At 45.8% G+C, this 20,581-nt stretch overlaps 1 protein-coding gene across 2 annotated transcripts; it reads right to left on the bottom strand.

Moving 5' to 3' along the window:
* Window positions 1-15,817: 15,817 nt before the first annotated feature.
* RPL22L1 (ribosomal protein L22 like 1) lies at window positions 15,818-19,882 on the bottom strand. 2 transcript variants are annotated; one of them, XM_069727335.1, is made up of 4 exons: window positions 19,824-19,882; window positions 19,181-19,288; window positions 18,477-18,598; window positions 15,818-15,998 (listed from the first exon to the last, which is right to left on the bottom strand). In XM_069727335.1, the coding sequence occupies exons 1-4, from the start codon at window positions 19,830-19,832 to the stop codon at window positions 15,854-15,856; spliced, it is 384 nt and encodes a 127-aa protein (XP_069583436.1). In that variant the 5' UTR covers window positions 19,833-19,882; the 3' UTR covers window positions 15,818-15,853. The 2 variants fall into 2 exon arrangements, with proteins under 2 accessions (XP_069583436.1, XP_069583435.1); XM_069727334.1 differs by having other exon boundaries at window positions 19,181-19,291; window positions 19,824-19,865.
* Between the last annotated feature and the right edge of the window lie 699 nt (window positions 19,883-20,581).

The raw sequence follows: 20,581 nt of genomic DNA, 5'->3' as shown, positions 1-20,581 counted from the left end.
ATTGTGATTCCTGGTACAGAGACTTAACAGTGCAGAGCCCCTGATTCCTGGTTGTGCTGTAAAAGCTAAAGACTCAGAGCCTGTGCATCCTGCTTACTCCTGTTACATCGTTTGACTCCCATATTTTTGCACTGTTTTATTGCTAGTTATTTCCCACTGCTTCCTCCCTGCGAGGAGAACCTTATTCCTGTTAATAAACCCCTCAACTGTTGGTCTGTCTGTTCCATGGTGACATACTCAGTACCTGCTTCTTATTACACTAACATCACCCCAGCAGACCCCTTAAAGCAGCATCAGTCACTCTGACCGAATACCACAGGTGGTGTCACAAACATATCCCTTTAAAGATCTTTCCCTTTAACACGGACGTCCCAAGGGCCACGGACCGGGTCAGCCATCGTGACATCCCCCCTGTGAACCGAAGGACACAGTACCGAGTACCCACTGCCCACGGGGGCGCTCCATACGTGTTTAAACACAGAGGCCTACAAACAAAAAAGATACTTTAAAAAAGACGCCATTAGAAAAGGAATGCTGAAATGCATCCGCCTGAAATCAGCCTAAAGCCTCCTTCATAACAGAATGCATGGAAAAAAGCATTCTAAAACTCCCATCATGTTCTCTCTTGAGAAGATGTTGTTACGTGTAACACATGATGGCATTCTTAGAATGCATTTTTCCATTCTGTTATGAAGGAGGCTTTAGGCTGATTTCAGGCAGCTGTAATGTTGGAAGCATTTTAGCATTCTGCTTCTACCTATAACACCAGGGCCTCCCTGTTCCCACGGATCTGACTTATCTCATGAAGAATCCATATTATGGATGTTTGAATCCAGTGAAAGTAAAAAAACAAATGAAGGGAAATGCATCTGATCAAAATACTAAATGCAAAACTGAAAGAATAATCAGAGCGCCATCTATTGGGAGAAAAACATATTTCACATAACTTGGAAGTGCACCATTTACCAGTAAACCTTATGATCACGCTTGGCTTGTATTCTGCTTGCTGTCATGATTAATAAATCATCGCTTTGCAGTTATGTACCTCTCCATTAAGCAGGGTTGGCAACTTGATCTTTTTTTTTTATCTGGACAAACTTTAAAAAATATGTATATCACAGCTGATATTTCTATAGACAATCTGGAAGGGAATAGTCAATTGTAAGGATGATACATCGGACATGTGGCTGGAGCAATCTTAGCAGCATCTTTTCATAAATCTTTGTGCACGACTCTAGATTTCCTTTCCATGAATCTATATTGGGAAGGTCACGTGTCCATTATTGTCTATGTAGCTGTTCACAACTCCGTGTCCATAATATTGAACGGAGGTATGTTCGTTTTTGTCCCACGTCACAATTACCCATACAAGTCAATGGGTCCGTGAAAATCACCGACCGCACACGACCATCATGTGCCGTCCATTGTTGATATCATAGTGGATAGAAGCTTTGGATTTTATTTCTTTTTTTTTTCCATACAATAAAATCTGTGATGAAACTCTGATGGTAAGGACAAACCCTGATGAAATTCAGGCTTCCCAGAAATACCACTGACATGGTGCCTACACTGGCACAAAGACTGCATAAGGGCAGAAAAAGCTAAGTGGCCACTCCTGGTCGGATCCGGTACAGTGTCTGGCTGCACACAAGTGTAATGCGGGCACAGGAGGTCCATGATATGGTGAGATCAGGTCACTTGTAGTGATGAGCGAGCGTGCTCAGATAAAGTGAGTCTCAGTCATATATTCGGTCAGTGACAAAAACTGTTGAACTGCACTGCCGCAATGAATAACATTAATCCAAAGGCCATCTTTTTTTTTTTTTTTAAATAGATAGCAGTCAGACTAAAAATACAGGATTGTGCATGAGCCCTTAGGATAGGATATCAATATAGATGGATGGGGGGACACCCGGCACACCCACCAATTAGTTGTTCTCTGCATGCAGCATAGCGCCATCATCTGTATAGTGGCCAAAAAGAGGTACTGCAGATCTAACCCTAGTAGAGCACCTGGCCATGGCAACGATACAAGTACAGAGCTGTGCAGCTCCCCAACTCATCACATCTGGTCACAGGCTTTGGGAACAGCTGATCCCTATCCTAAAGAAGAGTAAAAATCATATGCTATACAGTTGGTCCATGTGGGATACAATTTTTCACCCACAGAATTAAAGGGAACCTGTCAGCAGGTTTGGCCGATATAAGAAACGGCCACTGCCTTTCAGGGCGTATCTACATTCTGTAATGCTGTAGATAAGCCCCCGGTCTGACCTGAAAGATAAGAAAAATAAGTTATATTATACTCACTGGTCTGGTGCGGTCCGGTCTGATGGGTGTCGCAGGTCCGGGTCCAGCGCCTCCCATCTTCTTGCGATGCCGCCCTCCTGTTGCTTCATTGCTCACCGGCAACGCGCTCCTGCGCAGGCGTACTTACGAGTGTAAGAGTGCACAAATGTTTTATAGGCTGTCTAAGCATTAAAAGGCACAGCTTCCAGGGGAGCTGTCAGTACAGAATGATTGTCCAAACCGAGTACAAGCATTCGGTGCACTGTCGGTGTGATCAAACATAAAATATAAAAGTAATCTGACAGCAGCATGATGTAGGGGCACAGACCCTGATTCTAGTTTGCTGGGTGCAGAAATTGTGATAAAATCATGTTTTTTTTCTACTGCAATTCTAGCACAGCTCGGACTCTGCCCACACCACTGACTGGCAACGTTATATGTACACTGTATATTGAGAGAAAGTTCCTAATCAATGGTGGGAGTGAGGTTGGACCAGGAAGCACGAGACACCTTGTCCTCTAGAGACAATCTCCTGCTGATAAAACACTGATTTTATTGAAAGAACAAAACAAAGCCCAGTAAGTGGCATCACTGGAATCAGGGTATCTGCCCCTACATTGTGCTGCTCTCAGATTACACAGTACAAACCTGCTGACAGACTTCGCTTAAGTGCACCTTCCTTCCTACTTGTTTTCCCTCTATTTTCACCCCCTTCTTCTTTGATTGACAGCTCCGGCTTTATAGAGAAGAGGTAGAAATAGATATAAAATAAAAGTGGGAAGGTGCTGCACCCTGGCCACACCAAGGGTGCGTGGAGTGCCTTTACTTGTTTGATCAGTCATTCTGTGGTGACAGATTCCCGTTAACATTTCACAATGTTAGGCCAGTCCACACACAGGTCCAGAAATATTTGGACAGTGACCGAATCTCCATGATTTGGGCTCTGGAGGACTATTTTTTTATTTGAAATTAAACAGCTGAGCTGCAGAAGTGCAGACTGCAAGGTTCAATTAAAAGGGGGTTGGAGCAACAATATCCTGTGAACTGTTCAGGAATTGCAACCATTTTCTATAAAGCCTCCTCATTTCTGGGGCTCGGAAGTAATTGGACAAATTATCTTTACCATAAATAAAAAGTTCATTTTAAACATTTTGTAGAGAATCCTTTGTAGACAATAACTGCCTGAACAAAATAACATCACAGAGCAAGGGTATAAGGATAGCCCAAGAAAAACAAAAGTATACGAAGTCTAAAATATACTTTAACCCCTTAGCGACCGCCGATACGCCTTTTAACGGCGGCCGCTAAGGGTACTTAAACCACAGCGCCGTTAATTAACGGCGCTGTGGAAAAAGTCCATAGCGCCCCCCAGAGGCCGATTTTCTCCGGGGTCTCGGCTGCCGAGGGTAGCCGAGACCCCAGAGAACATGATTCGGGGGTTTTTTAACCCACCCCGCATTTGCGATCGCCGGTAATTAACCGTTTACCGGCGATCGCAAAAAAAAAAAAAAAAAAGCGATCTCTTTTTAATTTCTCTGTCCTCCGATGTGATCGCACATCGGAGGACAGAGAAAAGGGGTCCCAGGTGGCCCCCCAATACTCACCTAGCTCCCCCGATGCTCCTCGTGTCTCCCGGTGGGCGCCGCCATCTTCAAAATGGCGGGCGCATGCGCAGTGCGCCCGCCGGCCGGCACCGGGAGAATCTTTGGGGTCTCGGCTGCCGGGGGTAGCCGAGACCCCAAAGAGCATGATTGGGGTCGGTATTACCGACCCCTGTTTTGCGATCGCCGGTAATTAACTGTTTACCGGCGACCGCAAAAAAAAAAAAAAGTGTAATTCTCTGTCCTCTGATGTGATCGCACATCAGAGGACAGAGAAATAGGGGGATTCGGGGACCCTAGCATACTCACCTAGGTCCCTGGATCCTCTTGCTGCTCCTCCTGGCCGCCGGCAGCGGAACATGGCGGACGCATGCCCAGTGCGCCCGCCATCTGTCTCCATCTGCCGGCTGGCAGGAGAACAGCAGTTGGGGCTAAAATTAGGGTTAGGGGTAGGGGTAGGGTTAGGGGTAGGGTTAGGGGTAGGGTTAGGGGTAGGGCTAGGGTTGGGGCTAAATTTAGGGTTAGGGTTGGGGCTAAATTTAGGGTTAGGGTTGGGGCTAAACTTAGGGTTAGGCTTCTTTCACACTTACGTCGGTACGGGGCCGTCGCAATGCGTCGGCCCGACATACCGACGCACGTTGTGAAAATTGTGCACAACTTGGGCAGCAGCTGTAGTTTTTCAACACATCCGCTGCCCAATCTATGTCCTGGGGAGGAGGGGGCGGAGGTACGGCCACGCATGCGCGGTCAGAAATGGCGGATGCGACATACAAAAAAACGTTTCATTGAACGTTTTTTTGTGCCGACGCTCCGCCAAAACACAACTGATCCAGTGCACGACGGACGCGACGTGTGGCCATCCGTCACGATCCGTCGGCAATACAAGTCTATGGGCAAAAAACGCATCCTGCGGGCACATTTGCAGGATCCGTTTCTTGTCCAAAACGACGGATTGCGACGGAATGCCAAACGACGCAAGTGTGAAAGTAGCCCTAGGGCTAGGGTTGAGGCTAAAGTTAGGGCTAGGGTTGGGGCTAAAGTTAGGGTTAGAGCTGGGATTAGGGTTAGGGTTTGGATTAGGGTTGGTATTAGGGTTAGGGTTGGCATTAGGGTTACGCTTGGGATTAGGGTTAGGTTTGGGATTAGGGTTAAGGTTAGGGTTGTGATTAGGGGTGTATTGGGATTAGGGTTAGGTTTGAGGTTAGGGTTGAGATTAGGATTAGGGGTGTGTTGGATTTAGGGTTTTGATTAGGGTTATGGTTAGGGTTGACATTAGGGTTGTTTTGGGGTAAGGGTTGTGATTATGGTTAGGGTTAGTGATTAGGATTATGGATGAGGTTGGGATTAGGGTTAGGGGTGTGTTGGGGTTAGGGTTGGAGCTAGAATTGGGGGGTTTCCACTGTTTAGGTACATCAGGGGGTCTCCAAACACGACAGCCAATTTTGCGCTCAAAAAGTCAAATGGTGCTCCCTCCCTTCTGAGCTCTGCCGTGCGCCCAAACAGTGGGTTACCCCCACATATGGGGCATCAGCGTACTCGGGATAAATTGGACAACAACTTCTGGGGTCCAATTTCTCTTGTTACCCTTGTGAAAATAAAAACTTGGGGGCTACAAAATCTTTTTTGTGAAAAAAAAAAATATTTTTTATTTTCACGACTCTGCATTCTAGACTTCTGTGAAGCACTTGGGCATTCAAAGTTCTCACCACACATCTAGATAAGTTCCTTGGGGGGTCTAGTTTCCAAAATGGGGTCACTTGTGGGGGGTTACTACAGTTTAGGTACATCAGGGGCTCTGCAATCGCAACATAATGCCCACTGACCATTCTATCAAAGTCTGCATTCCAAAAAGGCGCTCCTTCCCTTCCGAGCTCTGCCGTGCGCCCAAACAGTGGTTTACCCCCACATATGGCGCATCAGCGTACTCGGGATAAATTGGACAACAACTATTGCAGTCCAATTTCTCCTGTTACCCTTGTGAAAATAAAAACTTGGGGGCTACAATATCTTTTTTGTGGAAAAAAAAATATTTTTTATTTTCACGACTCTGCATTCTAAACTTCTGTGAAGCACTTGGGCATTCAAAGTTCTCACCACACATCTAGATAAGTTCCTTGGGGGGTCTAGTTTCCAAAATGGGGTCACTTGTGGAGGGTTTCTACTGGTTAGGTACATCAGGGGCTCTGCAAACGCAACATAATACCCGCAGACCATTCTATCAAAGTCTGCATTCCAAAACGGCGCTCCTTCCTTCCGAGCTCTGCCGTGCGCCCAAACAGTGGTTTACCCCCACATATGGGGTACCAGCATACTCAGGACAAATTGGACAACAACTTTTGGGGTCCAATTTCTCTTGTTACCCTTGTGAAAATAAAAATTTGGTGGCTAAAAAATCTTTTTTGTGGAAAAAAAAATATTTTTTATTTTCACGGCTCTGCATTATAAACTTCTGTGAAGCACTTGGGCATTCAAGGTTCTCACCACACATCTAGATAAGTTCCATGGGGGGTCTAGTTTCCAAAATGGGGTCACTTGTGGGGGATTTCTACTGTTTAGGCACATCAGGGGCTCTCCAAACGCGACATGGCGTCCGATCTCAATTCCAGCCAATTCTACATTGAAAAAGTAAAACGGCACTCCTTCTCTTCCAAGCTCTGCGGTGCGCCCTAACAGTTGTTTACCCCCACATATTGGGTATCAGCGTACTCAGGAGAAATTGCACAACAACTTTTGTGGTCTAATTTCTCCTGTTACCCTTGTGAAAATAAAAATTTGTGGGCAAAAATATCATTTTTGTAGAAAAAATGCGATTTTTTTTTTTTCACGGCTCTATGTTATAAACTTCTGTGAAGCACATGGGGGTTCAAAGTGCTCGCCACACATCTAGATAAGTTCCTTAAGGGGTCTAGTTTCCAAAATGGTGTCACTTGTGGGGGGTTTCCACTGTTTAGGCACATCAGGGGCTCTCCAAACGCGACATGGCGTCCAATCTCAATTCCAGCCAATTCAACATTGAAAAAGTAAAACAGCGCTCCTTCACTTCCAAGCTCTGCGGTGCGCCCAAACAGTGGTTTACCCTCACATATGGGGTATCGACGTATTCAGGAGAAATCGCACAACAACTTTTGTGGTCTAATTTCTCCTGTTACCCTTGTGAAAATAAGAATTTGTGGGCGAAAAGATCATTTTTGTGTAAACAAAAGCGATTTTTTATTTTCACGGCTCTACGTTATAAACTTCTGTGAAGCACTTGGGGGTTCAAAGTGCTCACCACACATCTAGATAAGTTCCTTAAGGGGTCTAGTTTCCAAAATGGTGTCACTTGTGGGGAGTTTCCACTGTTTAGGTACATCAGGGGCTCTCTAAATGTGACATGATGTCCGATCTCAATTCCAGCCAATTCTGCATTGAAAAAGTCAAACGGCGCTCCTTCACTTCTAAGTTCTGCGGTGCGCCCTAACAGTGGTTTACCCCCACATATGGGGTATTGGCGTATTCAGGAGAAATTGCATAACAAAATTTATGGTTACATTTCTGTTTTTACACTTGTGAAAATAAAAAAAATGGTTCTGAATTAAGATGTTTGCAAAAAAAGTTAAATGTTCATTTTTTCCTTCCACATTGTTTCAGTTCCTGTGAAGCACGTAAAGGGTTAATAAACTTCTTGAATGTGGTTTTGAGAACCTTGAGGGGTGTAGTTTTTAGAATGGTGTCACACTTCATTATTTTCTATCATATAGACCCCTCAAAATGACTTCAAATGTGATGTGGTCCCTAAAAAAAATGGTGTTGTAAAAATGAGAAATTGCTGGTCAACTTTTAACCCTTATAACTCCCTAACAAAAAAAAATTTTGTTTCCAAAATTGTGCTGATGTAAAGTAGACATGTGGGAAATGTTATTTATTAACTATTTTTCATGACATATCTCTCTGATTTAAGGGCATAAAAATACAAAGTTTGAAAATTGCAAAATTTTAAAAATTTTCGCCATATTTCCGTTTTTTTCATAAATAATCGCAAGTAATATCGAAGAAATGTTACCACTAACATGAAGTACAATATGTCACGAAAAAACAATCTCAGAATCAGCGGGATCCGTTGAAGCGTTCCAGAGTTATAACCTCATAAAGTGACAGTGGTCAGAATTGCAAAAATTGGCCTGGTCATTAAGTACCAAATTGGCTCTGTCACTAAGGGGTTAAAGAACTACTTATGACCCTTTAAATAGAAGCAGCTACATATGAAAGAACTACTCCCATTAATTTTTTTATCCTCTTAATGGAGTGCCCGCCAGGGCCTTCGGGTACTCGGTATCGGGTCCAGTCGTCATTAAAGGGGTGGTCACAGTGGCAGCGACCCGGTCCGTGGCCCTGGGAGTCCAAATTAAAGGAAATATCTTTAAAGGGGTTATTGAAATAGGAATATTTGTGATGCCACCTGTAGTATTCGGGCAGGGGTGACCGGCGCTGCTTAAAGGGGTCCTCTGGGGAGTGGTGGCACTGCAGCAAGGGTGGTATGGCTTCCCACAGGTGAAGCTGGGTCCCCATGGCTCCCGGTGTATTTGGCAAGTATGGTGTGTGCCAGAAATAAGCATAGGACACAAGGTTGCAGTCTCTTTACCTGGTTTACTGATGGTTTACGGCCACAGTCCAGGGTACCAGCAACAAGTGGCGTTGGAGTCCAGGCAGACTGAAAACGAGTTGAACTCCCCTTGTCAGGTCAGATTGGGAGCCTTCCACTATGCGCTGTATAATAGTCCCTTGCTGCCTATGGCTTCTTTCAAGGTCCTCTCTCACTCTCTGGCCTGAGCCATTTAATAGGGGTCTCTATCCAGGCTCTGGATGTCGCTGTACTTTAGGGTGTAGATATGGGCAAGTTACTTTCAATATTCTGCCCTCCGGTTTCTGCTGTGGGGCATACAGTCCCACACAGCCTCGGACTCCCGGTGTCCGGTTTCTGCGCTTCAGCTTGGAGGGAGCCCAATCGCAGCTCTCCTCCATCTCCTCATTTCTCCTGTGCTCCTTCCTCTTTCACTGTCTCTACAGACTCAACAACTCCTCCTCCAAGCCAGAATATATATCTAGGGAAGCTCCCCTGAAACCGTGTCTAGAGCTCCCCATTCTGGCCTGGAGTCAGAACATGTTGCATGTAAAGATTACCTGCCAAAGGGATCCTCCTCATTTCCAGGCATGGCATCACCCTCCCCGAAAGGAAGGCAGTGTGGTACTGTGGCACTGTGGTACCCGAACTCCTGGGGTGCCAAATTAATATACACTGCTCAGAAAAATGAAGGGAACACTAAAATTCCACATCCTAGATATCACTGAATGAAATATTCCAGTTGTAAATCTTTATTCATTACATAGTGGAATGTGTTGAGAACAATAAAACCTAAAAATTATCAACATAAATCACAACTAATATCCCACAGAGGTCTGGAGTTGGAATGATGCTCAAAATCAAAGTAGAAAATGAAAACACAGGCTGATCCAACTTCAGTGGAAATGCCTCAAGACAAGGGAATGACGCTCAGTAGTTTGCAGGGCCGGACTGGCCATCGGGCAGTTCTGGCAAGTGCCAGAAGGGCCGGTGCCAGTAGTGGGCCGCTGCGTGCCGACTCACCCCCCCACCAGCGCCGCCGCATTCAAGTGTACCGGCGTCTATGACGCCGGTACAGTTGAATGCAATGATGGAGGAGAGAGCGTCTGCTGATGCTCCCTCTCCCATCATTCCCCGCTCTGCCTCTGACACTGCGGGTGCGCGTGCACTCATTGTGTGACAGGCAGTGCAGCGGCAGCCGCCGAGACAAGAGCGAGGAGCAACGCGGGTATGAGGAGAGGTGAGGAGTGTTTTGTTTTTTTCTACTGGACTGTGGGGCCATTCTCGGGGAGGGAGGAGATGCAGGCTGTGTTGTATACTACTATGTGGGCTGTGCTGTATACTATGTGGACTGTGCTGTATACTACTGTGTGGGCTGTGCTATATACTACTATGTGGGCTGAGCTATATACTACTATGTGGGCTGTGCTATATACTACTGTGTGGGCTGTGCTGTATACTACTATGTGGACTTTGCTGTATACTACTGTGTGGGCTGTGCTATACTACTATATGGGCTGAGCTATATACTACTGTATGGACTGTGCTATATACTACTATGTGGACTGTGCTATATACTACTGTGTGGGCTGTGCTGTATACTACTGTTTGGGCTGTGCTATATACTACTATGTGGGCTGTGCTGTATACTACTACGTGGGCTGTACTGTGTGGGCTGTGCTGTATACTACTACGTGGGCTGTGTTATCTGCTGTGGGTTGTGCTATATGCTATGCAGGTTGTGCTATATACTATGCGGGCAGTGCTGTGGGATGTGCTGTATACTACTGTGTGGGATGTGCTGTATACTACTGTGTGGGATGTGCTGTATACTACTGTGTGGGCTGTACTGCATACTACTATGTGGGCTGTGCTGCATACTACTATGTGGGCTGTGCTATATACTACTGTGTGGGCTGTGCTATATATTACTGTGTGGGCAGTGCTGTATACTACTGTGTGGGCAGTGCTGTATACTACTGTGTGGGCTGTGCTATATACTACTGTGTGGGCTGTGCTATATACTACTGTGTGGGCTGCGCTGTATACTACTATGTGGGCTGTGCTGTATACTACTACATGGGCTGTGCTGTATACTGCTACGTGGGCAGTCCTTTATACTACTATGTGGGCTGTGCAGTGGGCTGAGCTGTATACTACTGTGTGGGCTGTGCTGTGTACTACTACTTGGGCTCGGTTATCTGCTATGCGGGTTGTGCTATATACTATGCGTGTTGTGCTATATACTATGCGGGTTGCGCTATATACTATGCGGGCTTTGCTATATGCTATGCGGGTTGTGCTATATACTATGGGCCTCCAGCCTCTGGACACTACGCTGACAGACACAGCAAACCTTCTTGCCACAGCTCGCATTGATGTGCCATCCTGGATGAGCTGTACTACCTGAGCCACTTGTGTGGGATGAAGAGTCTGTCTCATGCTACCATGAGTGTGAAAGCACAACCAACATTCAAAAGTGACCAAAACATCAGCCAGAAAGCATTGGTACTGAGATGTGGCCTGTGGTCCCCATTGTTTTAAGTGTTTCCTTTATTTTTTGAGTAGTGTATTTCAGTCATCATATTATATCACACTGTGTACTTACAATTGCTCATTTTGCCTTTCTACCCAATAAATTCTTCTCTTTTCTCTGCTCTATGTAGAAACAGAAAGTCTTTTGTCCCTTAAGAAATCATTCCGCTCTTCAACACCTGACCCAGCTGCTCCAATCCACCCTCCCCCTGGCACTTACTGTGGCAGTGACCTAATGGAAAAGAGATTTATCTCGGTAGAATAATAATAATAATAATCTTTATTTTTATATAGCGCTAACATATTCCGCAGCGCTTTACAGGTTGCACACATTATCAGGGCAAAAGGAGCAATTGTAAGTGCACAGTATCATATGACTGCAATATATTACGAGGATAAAAATGTTGCTGGTACAGCTTCTTTAAAAAAGCTGTAAAACGTAACCAATACTCCAAATAGGATCTGAATACAGTCAATTTAAAGCCAAGAGTCTGCACTTTAAGCCCATATTGATTGTATAACGATCTAGAATATGTTTAGGTAAACAGCAGTGATGAGCAAAGGTGTTATAGGAGCATGCTCAGGTGCTGAGTGACTTTGGTGTGCTGTTCAGAGTCCCCTCACCTGCATGTCTCATGGATGTTCAACAGCCGCAACACATGCAGGAATTGCCTAACAGGTAATCACCGCATGTGTTGCATCTAACAACCACAAAACTTGCAGCTGCAAGGACTCTGAGGCTATGTGCACACATTGTGGATTCTCTGCGGATCCGCAGCGTTTTTTGCACTGCAGAAACGCTGCAGATCCGCAATTGATTTACAGTACAATGTAAATCAATGAGAAATAAAAAATGCTGTGCACACTTTGCGGAAAATCCGCTGCGAAAACGCTGCGGTTTAAAAGAAGTAGAATGTCACTTCTTTTTTGTGAATCTGCAGCGTTTTTGTACCCATTCCATTGTAGAAAACCGCAGGGGTAAAAAACGCAGCAAATCCGCAAGAAAACCGCAGCAAACGCACAAAAAAAAAACTGACAAATCCGCAGGTGCGTTTTCTGCTAGGAGAGGCAGAATCCACACCAGAAATTCCTAAGCCTAATCCGCAACGTGTGCACAGCCTAAGGCCAGGATCACACTACAGCGAGATACGGCCGAGTCTCGCAGGTTAAAAACAAGTTCTGGCAGCGGCACTCCGGAGCGGAGCGTGCGGCTCCATGTATTGCTATGCGGCCGCACGCTCCACTCGAGTGCCGGTGCCAGAGCTTGGTTTTAACCTGCGAGACTCGGCCGTATCTCGCTGTGTGTGATCCCGGCCTAACATATTATCCCAGCACACCCAAGATACTCTGATAACACCTTATACGAGCACGTCTGCTCATCACTAATTACCAGGCCATTTATATTTTTGAGGTCACATAGTCCACAGTGAACCTTTCGTATGTGCCCTTGCCACTCTTACATAGCGCTTATAGGCGACTCCCCAAAGGGGTAAAATAGCAGTGTACAAGTGTTTTAAGTGGGAAAAGACACTTTTTTGCAAATTTTTCTGCAGGATCCTATTTTTTCCCATAGACTTGTATTAGCGACGGATTGTGACCGATGGCCATCCGTCATGCACTGGATCCGTCAGAAAATAACTGGCCATCGGGCAGAGAAAACGTTCAGAGGAACGTTTTTTCTGCAAGTCGGAAAATCGCTCAGCGACGGGTCCTGCGCTGCCAGGCGGCGGCTATAATGGAAGCCTATGGACGCAGGATCAGTCGCTGACCGTCAAACACTGGAATCCAGCGACGGATGCCGTTTTTCTCTTCTGAGCATGCCCGGAAGGATTTTCTCCAGAATTTTTTACATTGAAATTCAGGCAGCACCAACTTCAACATATCCGTCAGAACACAGGATGCGTTGCATCCGTTTTGCACAATTTTTAAAACATCTGTTGATACGTTGCATCGACACATTCTGACGGCCGCCTGTTGACGGAAGCGTGAAAGCCTTAGCTGGGGAGGTTTTACATCTAGCACATAGGGAGCCTGGTCAAAGACCTACATTGTGGAGAAACAGGAGTTTTTAAAGGAGTAGAAAGATTTTCACATGTTTTAGCGGGAAATACACTCAAGGAGTCCCATCCTAAATAATGGAATGATCAAAAATGATGTAATTCAGAGAATATCCAGCTGACATCTGTTGGACCTTGTATTAATGAAACACCCCATACGGTCAAAAGAAAAATGTGAGGGCATGATGGGCCCTATTGAAGTGGAGCTGTGCCCTGAAATACTGGAGTTTCACAGCTGTCTGAGTGAATCCCATAGATTTTCTCACATAGTTATTACACCAGTCATGTAAAACACCCAATATTTAATCCCTTCCAAACTATATACATTAGGGAGCCATGGCATTTCCCACAGTGATGTAAATTGCGAAATTACTTGTAGTTTCTTCACTGTCCTCCAAAGTTTGTATTAACCGCACAGCTGGGGTTCTACAAGAAGGCATCTTAAATTTGTGAGCCTCCAATGCTTCATAGTTTGAATGATTTAACATGTGATTGGAGTTGTAGACGTTGAACTCCCCCTCCCCTCACGAATGTGCTGGAGCTGAGCTGCCATATAATAAACCCACGGATTTGGGACTGCAAGGCCACCCATTGTTTTTATCTCTTTGTAGAGTTTCCAGTTTAATTCTTGGAGATTGTCCACCCCAAATTTAGGCTACTTTCACACTAGCGTTGTTTGGCATACGTCGCAATGTGACATATTGGAGAAAAAAAATACATCCTGCAAATATACCTGCAGGATGCGTTTTTTCTCCATAGACTTGCATTAGCGACGTATGGCCACACGTCGCATCCGTCGTGCGACATATGCGTCGTGTTTTGGCGGACCCACGGCTCAAAAAAAAAAAAAAACATTACATGTAACTTTTTTTGTGCATCAAGTCCGCCATTTTCGACCAGGCATGCACGGCCCAAACTCTGCCCCCTCCTCCTCAGACATTACAATAGGGCAGCGGATGCGTTGAAAAACTGCATCCGCTGCCCGTTGTTCATTTCTTTCACAATGTGCATCGGTACGTCGGGCCGACAGCCCATACCGACGCTAGTGTGAAAGTAGCCAAAGGGTATGTGCACACGTTGCGGATTTTGCTGCGGATCCGCAGCAGTTTCCCATGAGTTTACAGTACAATGTAAACCTATGGGGAAACGAAATCCGCAATGCACATGCTGCGGAAAAAAAGCGGTTTTTATTTTCCGCAGCATGTCAATTCTTTGTGTGGAATCCACAGCGTTTTTACACCTGCTCCAATAGAAAACTGCAGTTGTAAAACCGCAGCGGAATCCGCAGGAAAAACCGCAGTGGTTTTGCACTGCGGATTTATCAAATCCGCTGCAGAAAAATCCGCAGAGGAGCTTTCTACGTGTGCACATACCCCAAGTCTCTGAACAAGCCATTAATTTTAAAGAAATATAGAAATTGGAGCATTATACGGTACATATAGCAATTGTGGCATCCAGGTCATCTTGACCAAGTTGGTGCGCCCCACAACTGACAGTGGTAGTTTAGACAACGTGTCCAATTTGGATTTGAATCTTGCCAATATTGGGTTAAGGTTAAAGTCTCTCATAGCAATTTTAGATGTTACATTAATACCTAGATATTTAAATTCAGTGACCACTTGTAGTCCTGAATCAGTGTAATGAGGTGGATTAAGGATCCCATTATCCAGTGGAAGCAATACCGATTTAGTCCAATTAATCACCAAACCCAAAATTTTTCCAAAACTCCTCAGTTGTCTCCATAGTTACAGGTAATGTTTTGGAGGCTTTGGCCAAAAATAATAAAGCATCGTCAGCATAAAGCGCAATGTTCTCCTCCATATTCCCTCTACAAAATCCAACAACTCCAGGGTGTTTCCTAATAATCACAGCTAGCAGGTCAATGGCTAATGTGAACAGTGGGGATGGGGGTGTTGGGTTGAGGACAACCCTATCGTGTACTCCTCCCCAGCTCAAGGACTGAAGACGCCCGTTTACCCTTAATTGTGTCAGTGGCCTCAGTTTGATCAATGAAAAATTCAGCACCCATACCAAATTTCTCCAAAACTACCTATAAATATTCCCATTCAGAGTCAAATGCTTTAGCAGCATCAAGCGAGCATATGACCCCCATCTCCTGTATTATCCACTGGTAGCTGGAGATTAAGAAATCCATCTATAGATATTTAATGGCTGTAGATCTAGCGAGCATAAAGCCCAATTGATCACTACATATGACATTAGATATTTTGTTTGTTATTTAACCTGGATGCTAGAACTTTTTCTATAATTTTAACATCTGTAGGTAGCAAAGATATAGGCCTATAGGAATCGGGAAGCAATGGATCTTTGCCCGGTTTGGGTATAACAATAATAACTGCTTCTCTCATTGAAAGGGACAGAGTGCCCTCCTTGGCTGCCTCCTTGAAGGTGCACAAGAACTGAGATGGTAATATATCCCCAAATTTCTTGTATACTTCATTGATGTGTTTATTTGTAGATGTTCCACATTCACCATAATAGAAATTGACATGTTGCAGACTATAAACACGCACTGCAGGTCAGTTTATGCTACTTAAAAATGCAGCGAGCATATGAGATTTCTATAAATCCTATCCACTTTCCTGGAAGTGCAACGAAGAAATGCAGCGTCAAGCTCCCCAAATGTTCATTGTGTAGAGTTTTGACTAAATAGTTAGGACCTGAAACAAAGCATCAGAAAGCAGCAATATTGGGAGAAATGAAAACCCACAACATTATTATGTATAAATATCTTTATTTTGTAGAAACAATTATTCTTCTGTTTCAGATTCATCATCATCTTGGCTGATCTGGAAGTACCTAAGTTCATAGGTCTCCTTATCAGAAGCAACTACACGTAACCAGTCACGCAAGTTGTTTTTCTTCAGGTATTTCTTTGTAAGGTATTTCAGGTACCTAACATACAAAATAAAAAGTGGGGTCACAATTGGGAATTTTGGATTCCAAGCACATCTGCTAGAAATAATTCCTATATTATAAGCGCCAACAATAGTCAGTAGGAAACAATATGTATACACACAAGGTCACCTCCAACAGAAGTACCGCATTTTGCAGATTACAAGATGCACGCCAAGTTTTGGGAAGGAAAATTATTATTTTTTTTTTATAAAATAAGTGGTGTGGTAGCTTACCTGGGGAACAGCACTGATGGAAGTGGGGTCCCAGGTGGCAGGGTTGCTTCTGCAGGAGATGCCACAGGCTCTACACTGGTAGGACGGGGTGTCCGGCAGCAGCAGTTTAGTCATGGCTGCGGGCCCCAGACTGGTACGATGAGGTGTTCAGTGGTGAGGGGCCTCTGCCCACATTTGTCAAAGCCCGGAGCCCCACACCTATACTTTCTAATGCGGTGGACTCCAGGAAAATGACAGCCAGGGGCAGCGCATGCGTAATGGTGATCTCAGGAGCAGATATCTGTGACAAGATCTCAATTGGCGCATGTGCTGCCTCCAGCGGCCATTTTCTTAAGAGTCCACCACATTGAAGAGTATGGAAACGGCAGGGCTCTGTCGGAGCCCGAGTACACCTCATCGTACCAGCCTTGGGCCCGCAGCCATCGCCCAACTGCTGCCTGTCAGAAGCAGTGACTCTGGGCCCCAGGCTGGGAGGAAGAGAGGTTTGGGGATGCGGCAAGCTCTGGGTTGTCAGAAAATATCAGGAGCAGAGATTTCGTGTATGCCCAGCCTCCGGTGGCTGCCATTTCCCAACGAAGTAAAAAAAAAAAAAAAGATGGGAAGAACAGGGGACTCGACATTTTCTGAAGACCCGGAGCGCGCCAGTCTTGTACCGCTGAACACTGCTCCCCTCCTGCCAACACTAGCTTCCTGCTGCAGCGACCTGGTCTACTGGGACTGTGTTCCACTGCAGCCCCTCTATACCCTAGTAAATTACATTCGGATTATAAGGTGCACCCTCAAAGTTTTTTGGGGAAAAGTGCATTTTAGAATCTGAAAAATAAGGTACTAATATAGAGTGTTAAGGCTCAGTATACTCTACATTTGTTCCCACAGATTTAAAAACATTTCATGGTCACTGCAGTTTACCTCCCTCCTTGGCTGCATTCAGAACACTTTTTTGGTCCCACTAAAGTCAGCCGCTACACAAAGCCATTTTAAACACATGAACGCCGGGTGGGGATGCAGCATGTGAGTCTGGTCCAATTTACAAGCTAGGGCAAGTAAATAGTAGGCAGCTCCTGAACGGGACTGGAAAATTCAGAGCGGTTGTCCAGCCATAATAAAAAAATGTTATCCTGGGCATTGGTGACTAGGCCTCTTTCACACTTCCGTTGTTTGGCATACATCGCAATGTGTCTTTTTGTAGAAAAAACTCATTCTGCAAAGTTGCCCGCAGGATGCTTTTTTACTCCATAGACTTGCATTAGCGATGCCTTGCGACGTATGGCCACACGTCGCATCCGTTGTGCAACGTATGTGTCGTGATTTCGCGGCCCGTTGTGACGAAAAAATATTTAATGTAAAGTTTTTTCGCTGTCGGAACCGCCATTTCCGACCACGCATGCGCGGCCGGAACTACGCCCCCTCCTCCCCGGAGCTCAATGGGCAGCGGATGCGTCTGAAAACTACATCCGCTGCCTACGTTGTGCACTATTTGCACAAAGTCAGTCGGTACGTCGGGCCGACGGTTTGCGACGGCCCGTACCGACAGAAATGTGAAAGAGGCAAGCTGTCACTTCTATTGCCCCAGGAGGGGCCACACAGATGACAGCCTGTCCTAGTCACCTAACCACTTCAGTCAATTTACTGGCCTCAGCGGCCCAGTGACAAGACCCAGTTGGGTCTATAACATCATGCAAAAAAACAGACTAACTGAAGTCTAAGCTCCATGTAGAAATGGGAGGTCAATTTTCCCTGTGTGAATCCTCACTGCAAAGTCCCTGGCATAGGGGAGGGCAGGTAGTTCAGGAGTTGATAAGGGGAAAAATTTACACAGTGAAGAGAGACTTCCTGTTTCTACATCGAGCAGAGGGGGAAAAAAAAAAGAATTTTATGGGTGGAAAGGCAAAATGAGCAATTGTAAGTACACTGTGCTATATGATGATTTCAATATATTGAGGATAAAAACATTGATGGGAGGGGTAGGCCTTTAAGCCATCAATTATCAGAGTAAAGAATGTAAGCCTGGACACTAGGTGTGCTACACTCCTGACATCACTTCATATACCATAAGCATGATCGGAAAATCATCGCGTACAATAATGGAGCCATAAACAGTTCAAGATGAAAAAAAACAAAAAACTATTATGATCCCTGAACTAAATTTAACGAGGAAAAGCACCCATAAAAAGTTAAAAATCACATTTTACATTTAGCAAGTAGAAACTAATGTAACATTTTCCCCCCATGTAAAACAAACCTTTTAGAGAACTGCTTCTCAGACGCCACATTTATCTTGTTCTTTGAACGTTCAATGTGAACGGTGTTTCCAAGGTTTCCGGTTTTGCCGTTGACTTTCACCTTCTCCTTTAGAAACTGCTCCTGTTTTATCAAAACAAAACATGTAGACACTAGGGAAGGAAACCCTAGGTACAAACTAGGGAAGAGAACCCTAGTTACAGGAGGCGTTAGGAAAACTGCTCAACTCATCACAGTCCTTATCGTAGCCCTGATCTAGCGATGGAATTATAACGTGTATGCGGGAAGCCCACCAGCTGATCACAATTATGGGGGTTCAGAAGGCACAGCGACATCTTTATAGGTCTATGGATCTGACATATTGCCAGGCACAGCACCAGATACTGAACAGCAGGCTGCATCACACTCCCGTCACACGAGGGGCACAGGATCCTGGCTGGAGGTCGGTCTCGTGTGCTTTAGGAGACACACAGGCCAGGATACATTACTCCATGGCAGCCCCATCCACTGCACCACACCTCCTTCAGAGCCAGCTGGTAATGAACCATAGCATGAGGAACATCAAGCCAGGAGTGTCTATGACCGTGTGACTCCCCAGACTCGCTCCGCCCACATGACTCCTTACAGGCTGTATACACCTTTCACAGTGTGACAAACCCACTCCCACCCTGTACAGTGCTGGTTCGGGGTTACGGGAATACTTACAAAGTTGACGGAGTCAAAGATCCCATCTTCCACAGGATGAGTGAGGTCCAGGGTGAACCTCCAGGCGGCCTTCTTGGATCTTCTTTCCTTCTGCACCTTTTTAACTTTCTGCTGCAAGAAATGATGTTATAAGCTTACTCTGCTTACATTGGGGGGGTATGTCAGGCTTCCATCAGGGACGCCAGATTTATTACACCCAAATAGAAGAGGGAATACTCTACACCACCGCCAGCAGAAGCCCCGGAGCAGTGGTGAGGAGCAGACCCTCAGTGACGGGAGCGCAGCCCCCGGCTACAGGGCTGTAACACAAGCATTCACCCTCCGACCCACCAGGGGGCAGCAGCCTCCGCTGGACGTGTAACTACACCGCCGGGCACTCTTAGCAGCAGCTGCTGGGGCATGCTGGGAGTTGTAGTTCCAGACCAGCTGGTATGGCCCCGTTAGCCGCCCCTCTCCCACTCTGGTTATGACTAATGAGGGACAGTACTGGCGCCGCCACCGTCAGATACAGCGGCTCACGGCTGTATAACCACCCAGCCCCGGGACACTACTAGAGCGGAGCACTACATAGGGGGACGTGTGCTGTACGGACACATTAATACTGTGCACAGGCTGGGGACCAAGCGCCACGCACGCCACTCACCGGCGCCATCTTCTCAGTGGGTGAAAAAGAGAGGGCGGGACCGTCGCTGCCGGCATTTATACGGCGAGTGACGTCACTGCGCAGCCTTACGTGGTTACGTCATATCCGGCGTGCTCCGTGGCCGCATGGTGCTGAGTCGGACGGCGTAGTGAGTAATAGGGAGGGGCCGCGGCTGGTCCGCTCTGTGGAGTAGTGAGGGGCAAGTGTGGAGCGGATAGGTGGGGGAGGGGAGACCGACGGGAAGGGATGTGCCGTCCTAGCGACCAAAGTGCCGCTGTGAGACGGTACCCTTACGAGAGGCTGGCTGCTCTGATAACAGCGTACTGGCCGCTAGGAGGCGCCCGCACGCGGTGGAGCCTTCACATGTGCCGCTTCTCCTGTATATAAGGCTAAGGTCACACTAGGCTCTTTGTTTTTGCAGCGGTTTTTATGCAAATGTTCTGCTGCGTTTTACAGTACTAGCCAAGTCTGACATTTCAGAAATCTCGTGCACACACATTGTTTTTTTATGGCGTCAGTATTATGTGCTTTGCATGGTTTTTCGACACAAATGGGTGGTGAAACAACACAGATATCAGGTTTTGCTGCGGTTTTTATGCCAAAACCTGATTCTATAGAATAGGACTTTTTTTTCAACATTGAACTTCATCAGCATGCACAAGAGACAAATGTAGCATGCCAAAAACACAAGGAAATCCAAGGAAATTTTTTTTCTTTCTGCAGCTTATAAACCGCCTAGTGTGAACTTAGAGAGTAGA

The sequence above is a fragment of the Ranitomeya imitator genome, chromosome 5, assembly GCF_032444005.1.
Source record: "Ranitomeya imitator isolate aRanImi1 chromosome 5, aRanImi1.pri, whole genome shotgun sequence".
In the NCBI taxonomy this organism is placed as follows: domain Eukaryota; kingdom Metazoa; phylum Chordata; class Amphibia; order Anura; family Dendrobatidae; genus Ranitomeya; species Ranitomeya imitator.
The sequence above is the reverse complement of the archived record's forward strand: the minus strand, read 5'-3'. Positions and strand labels throughout refer to the sequence as shown.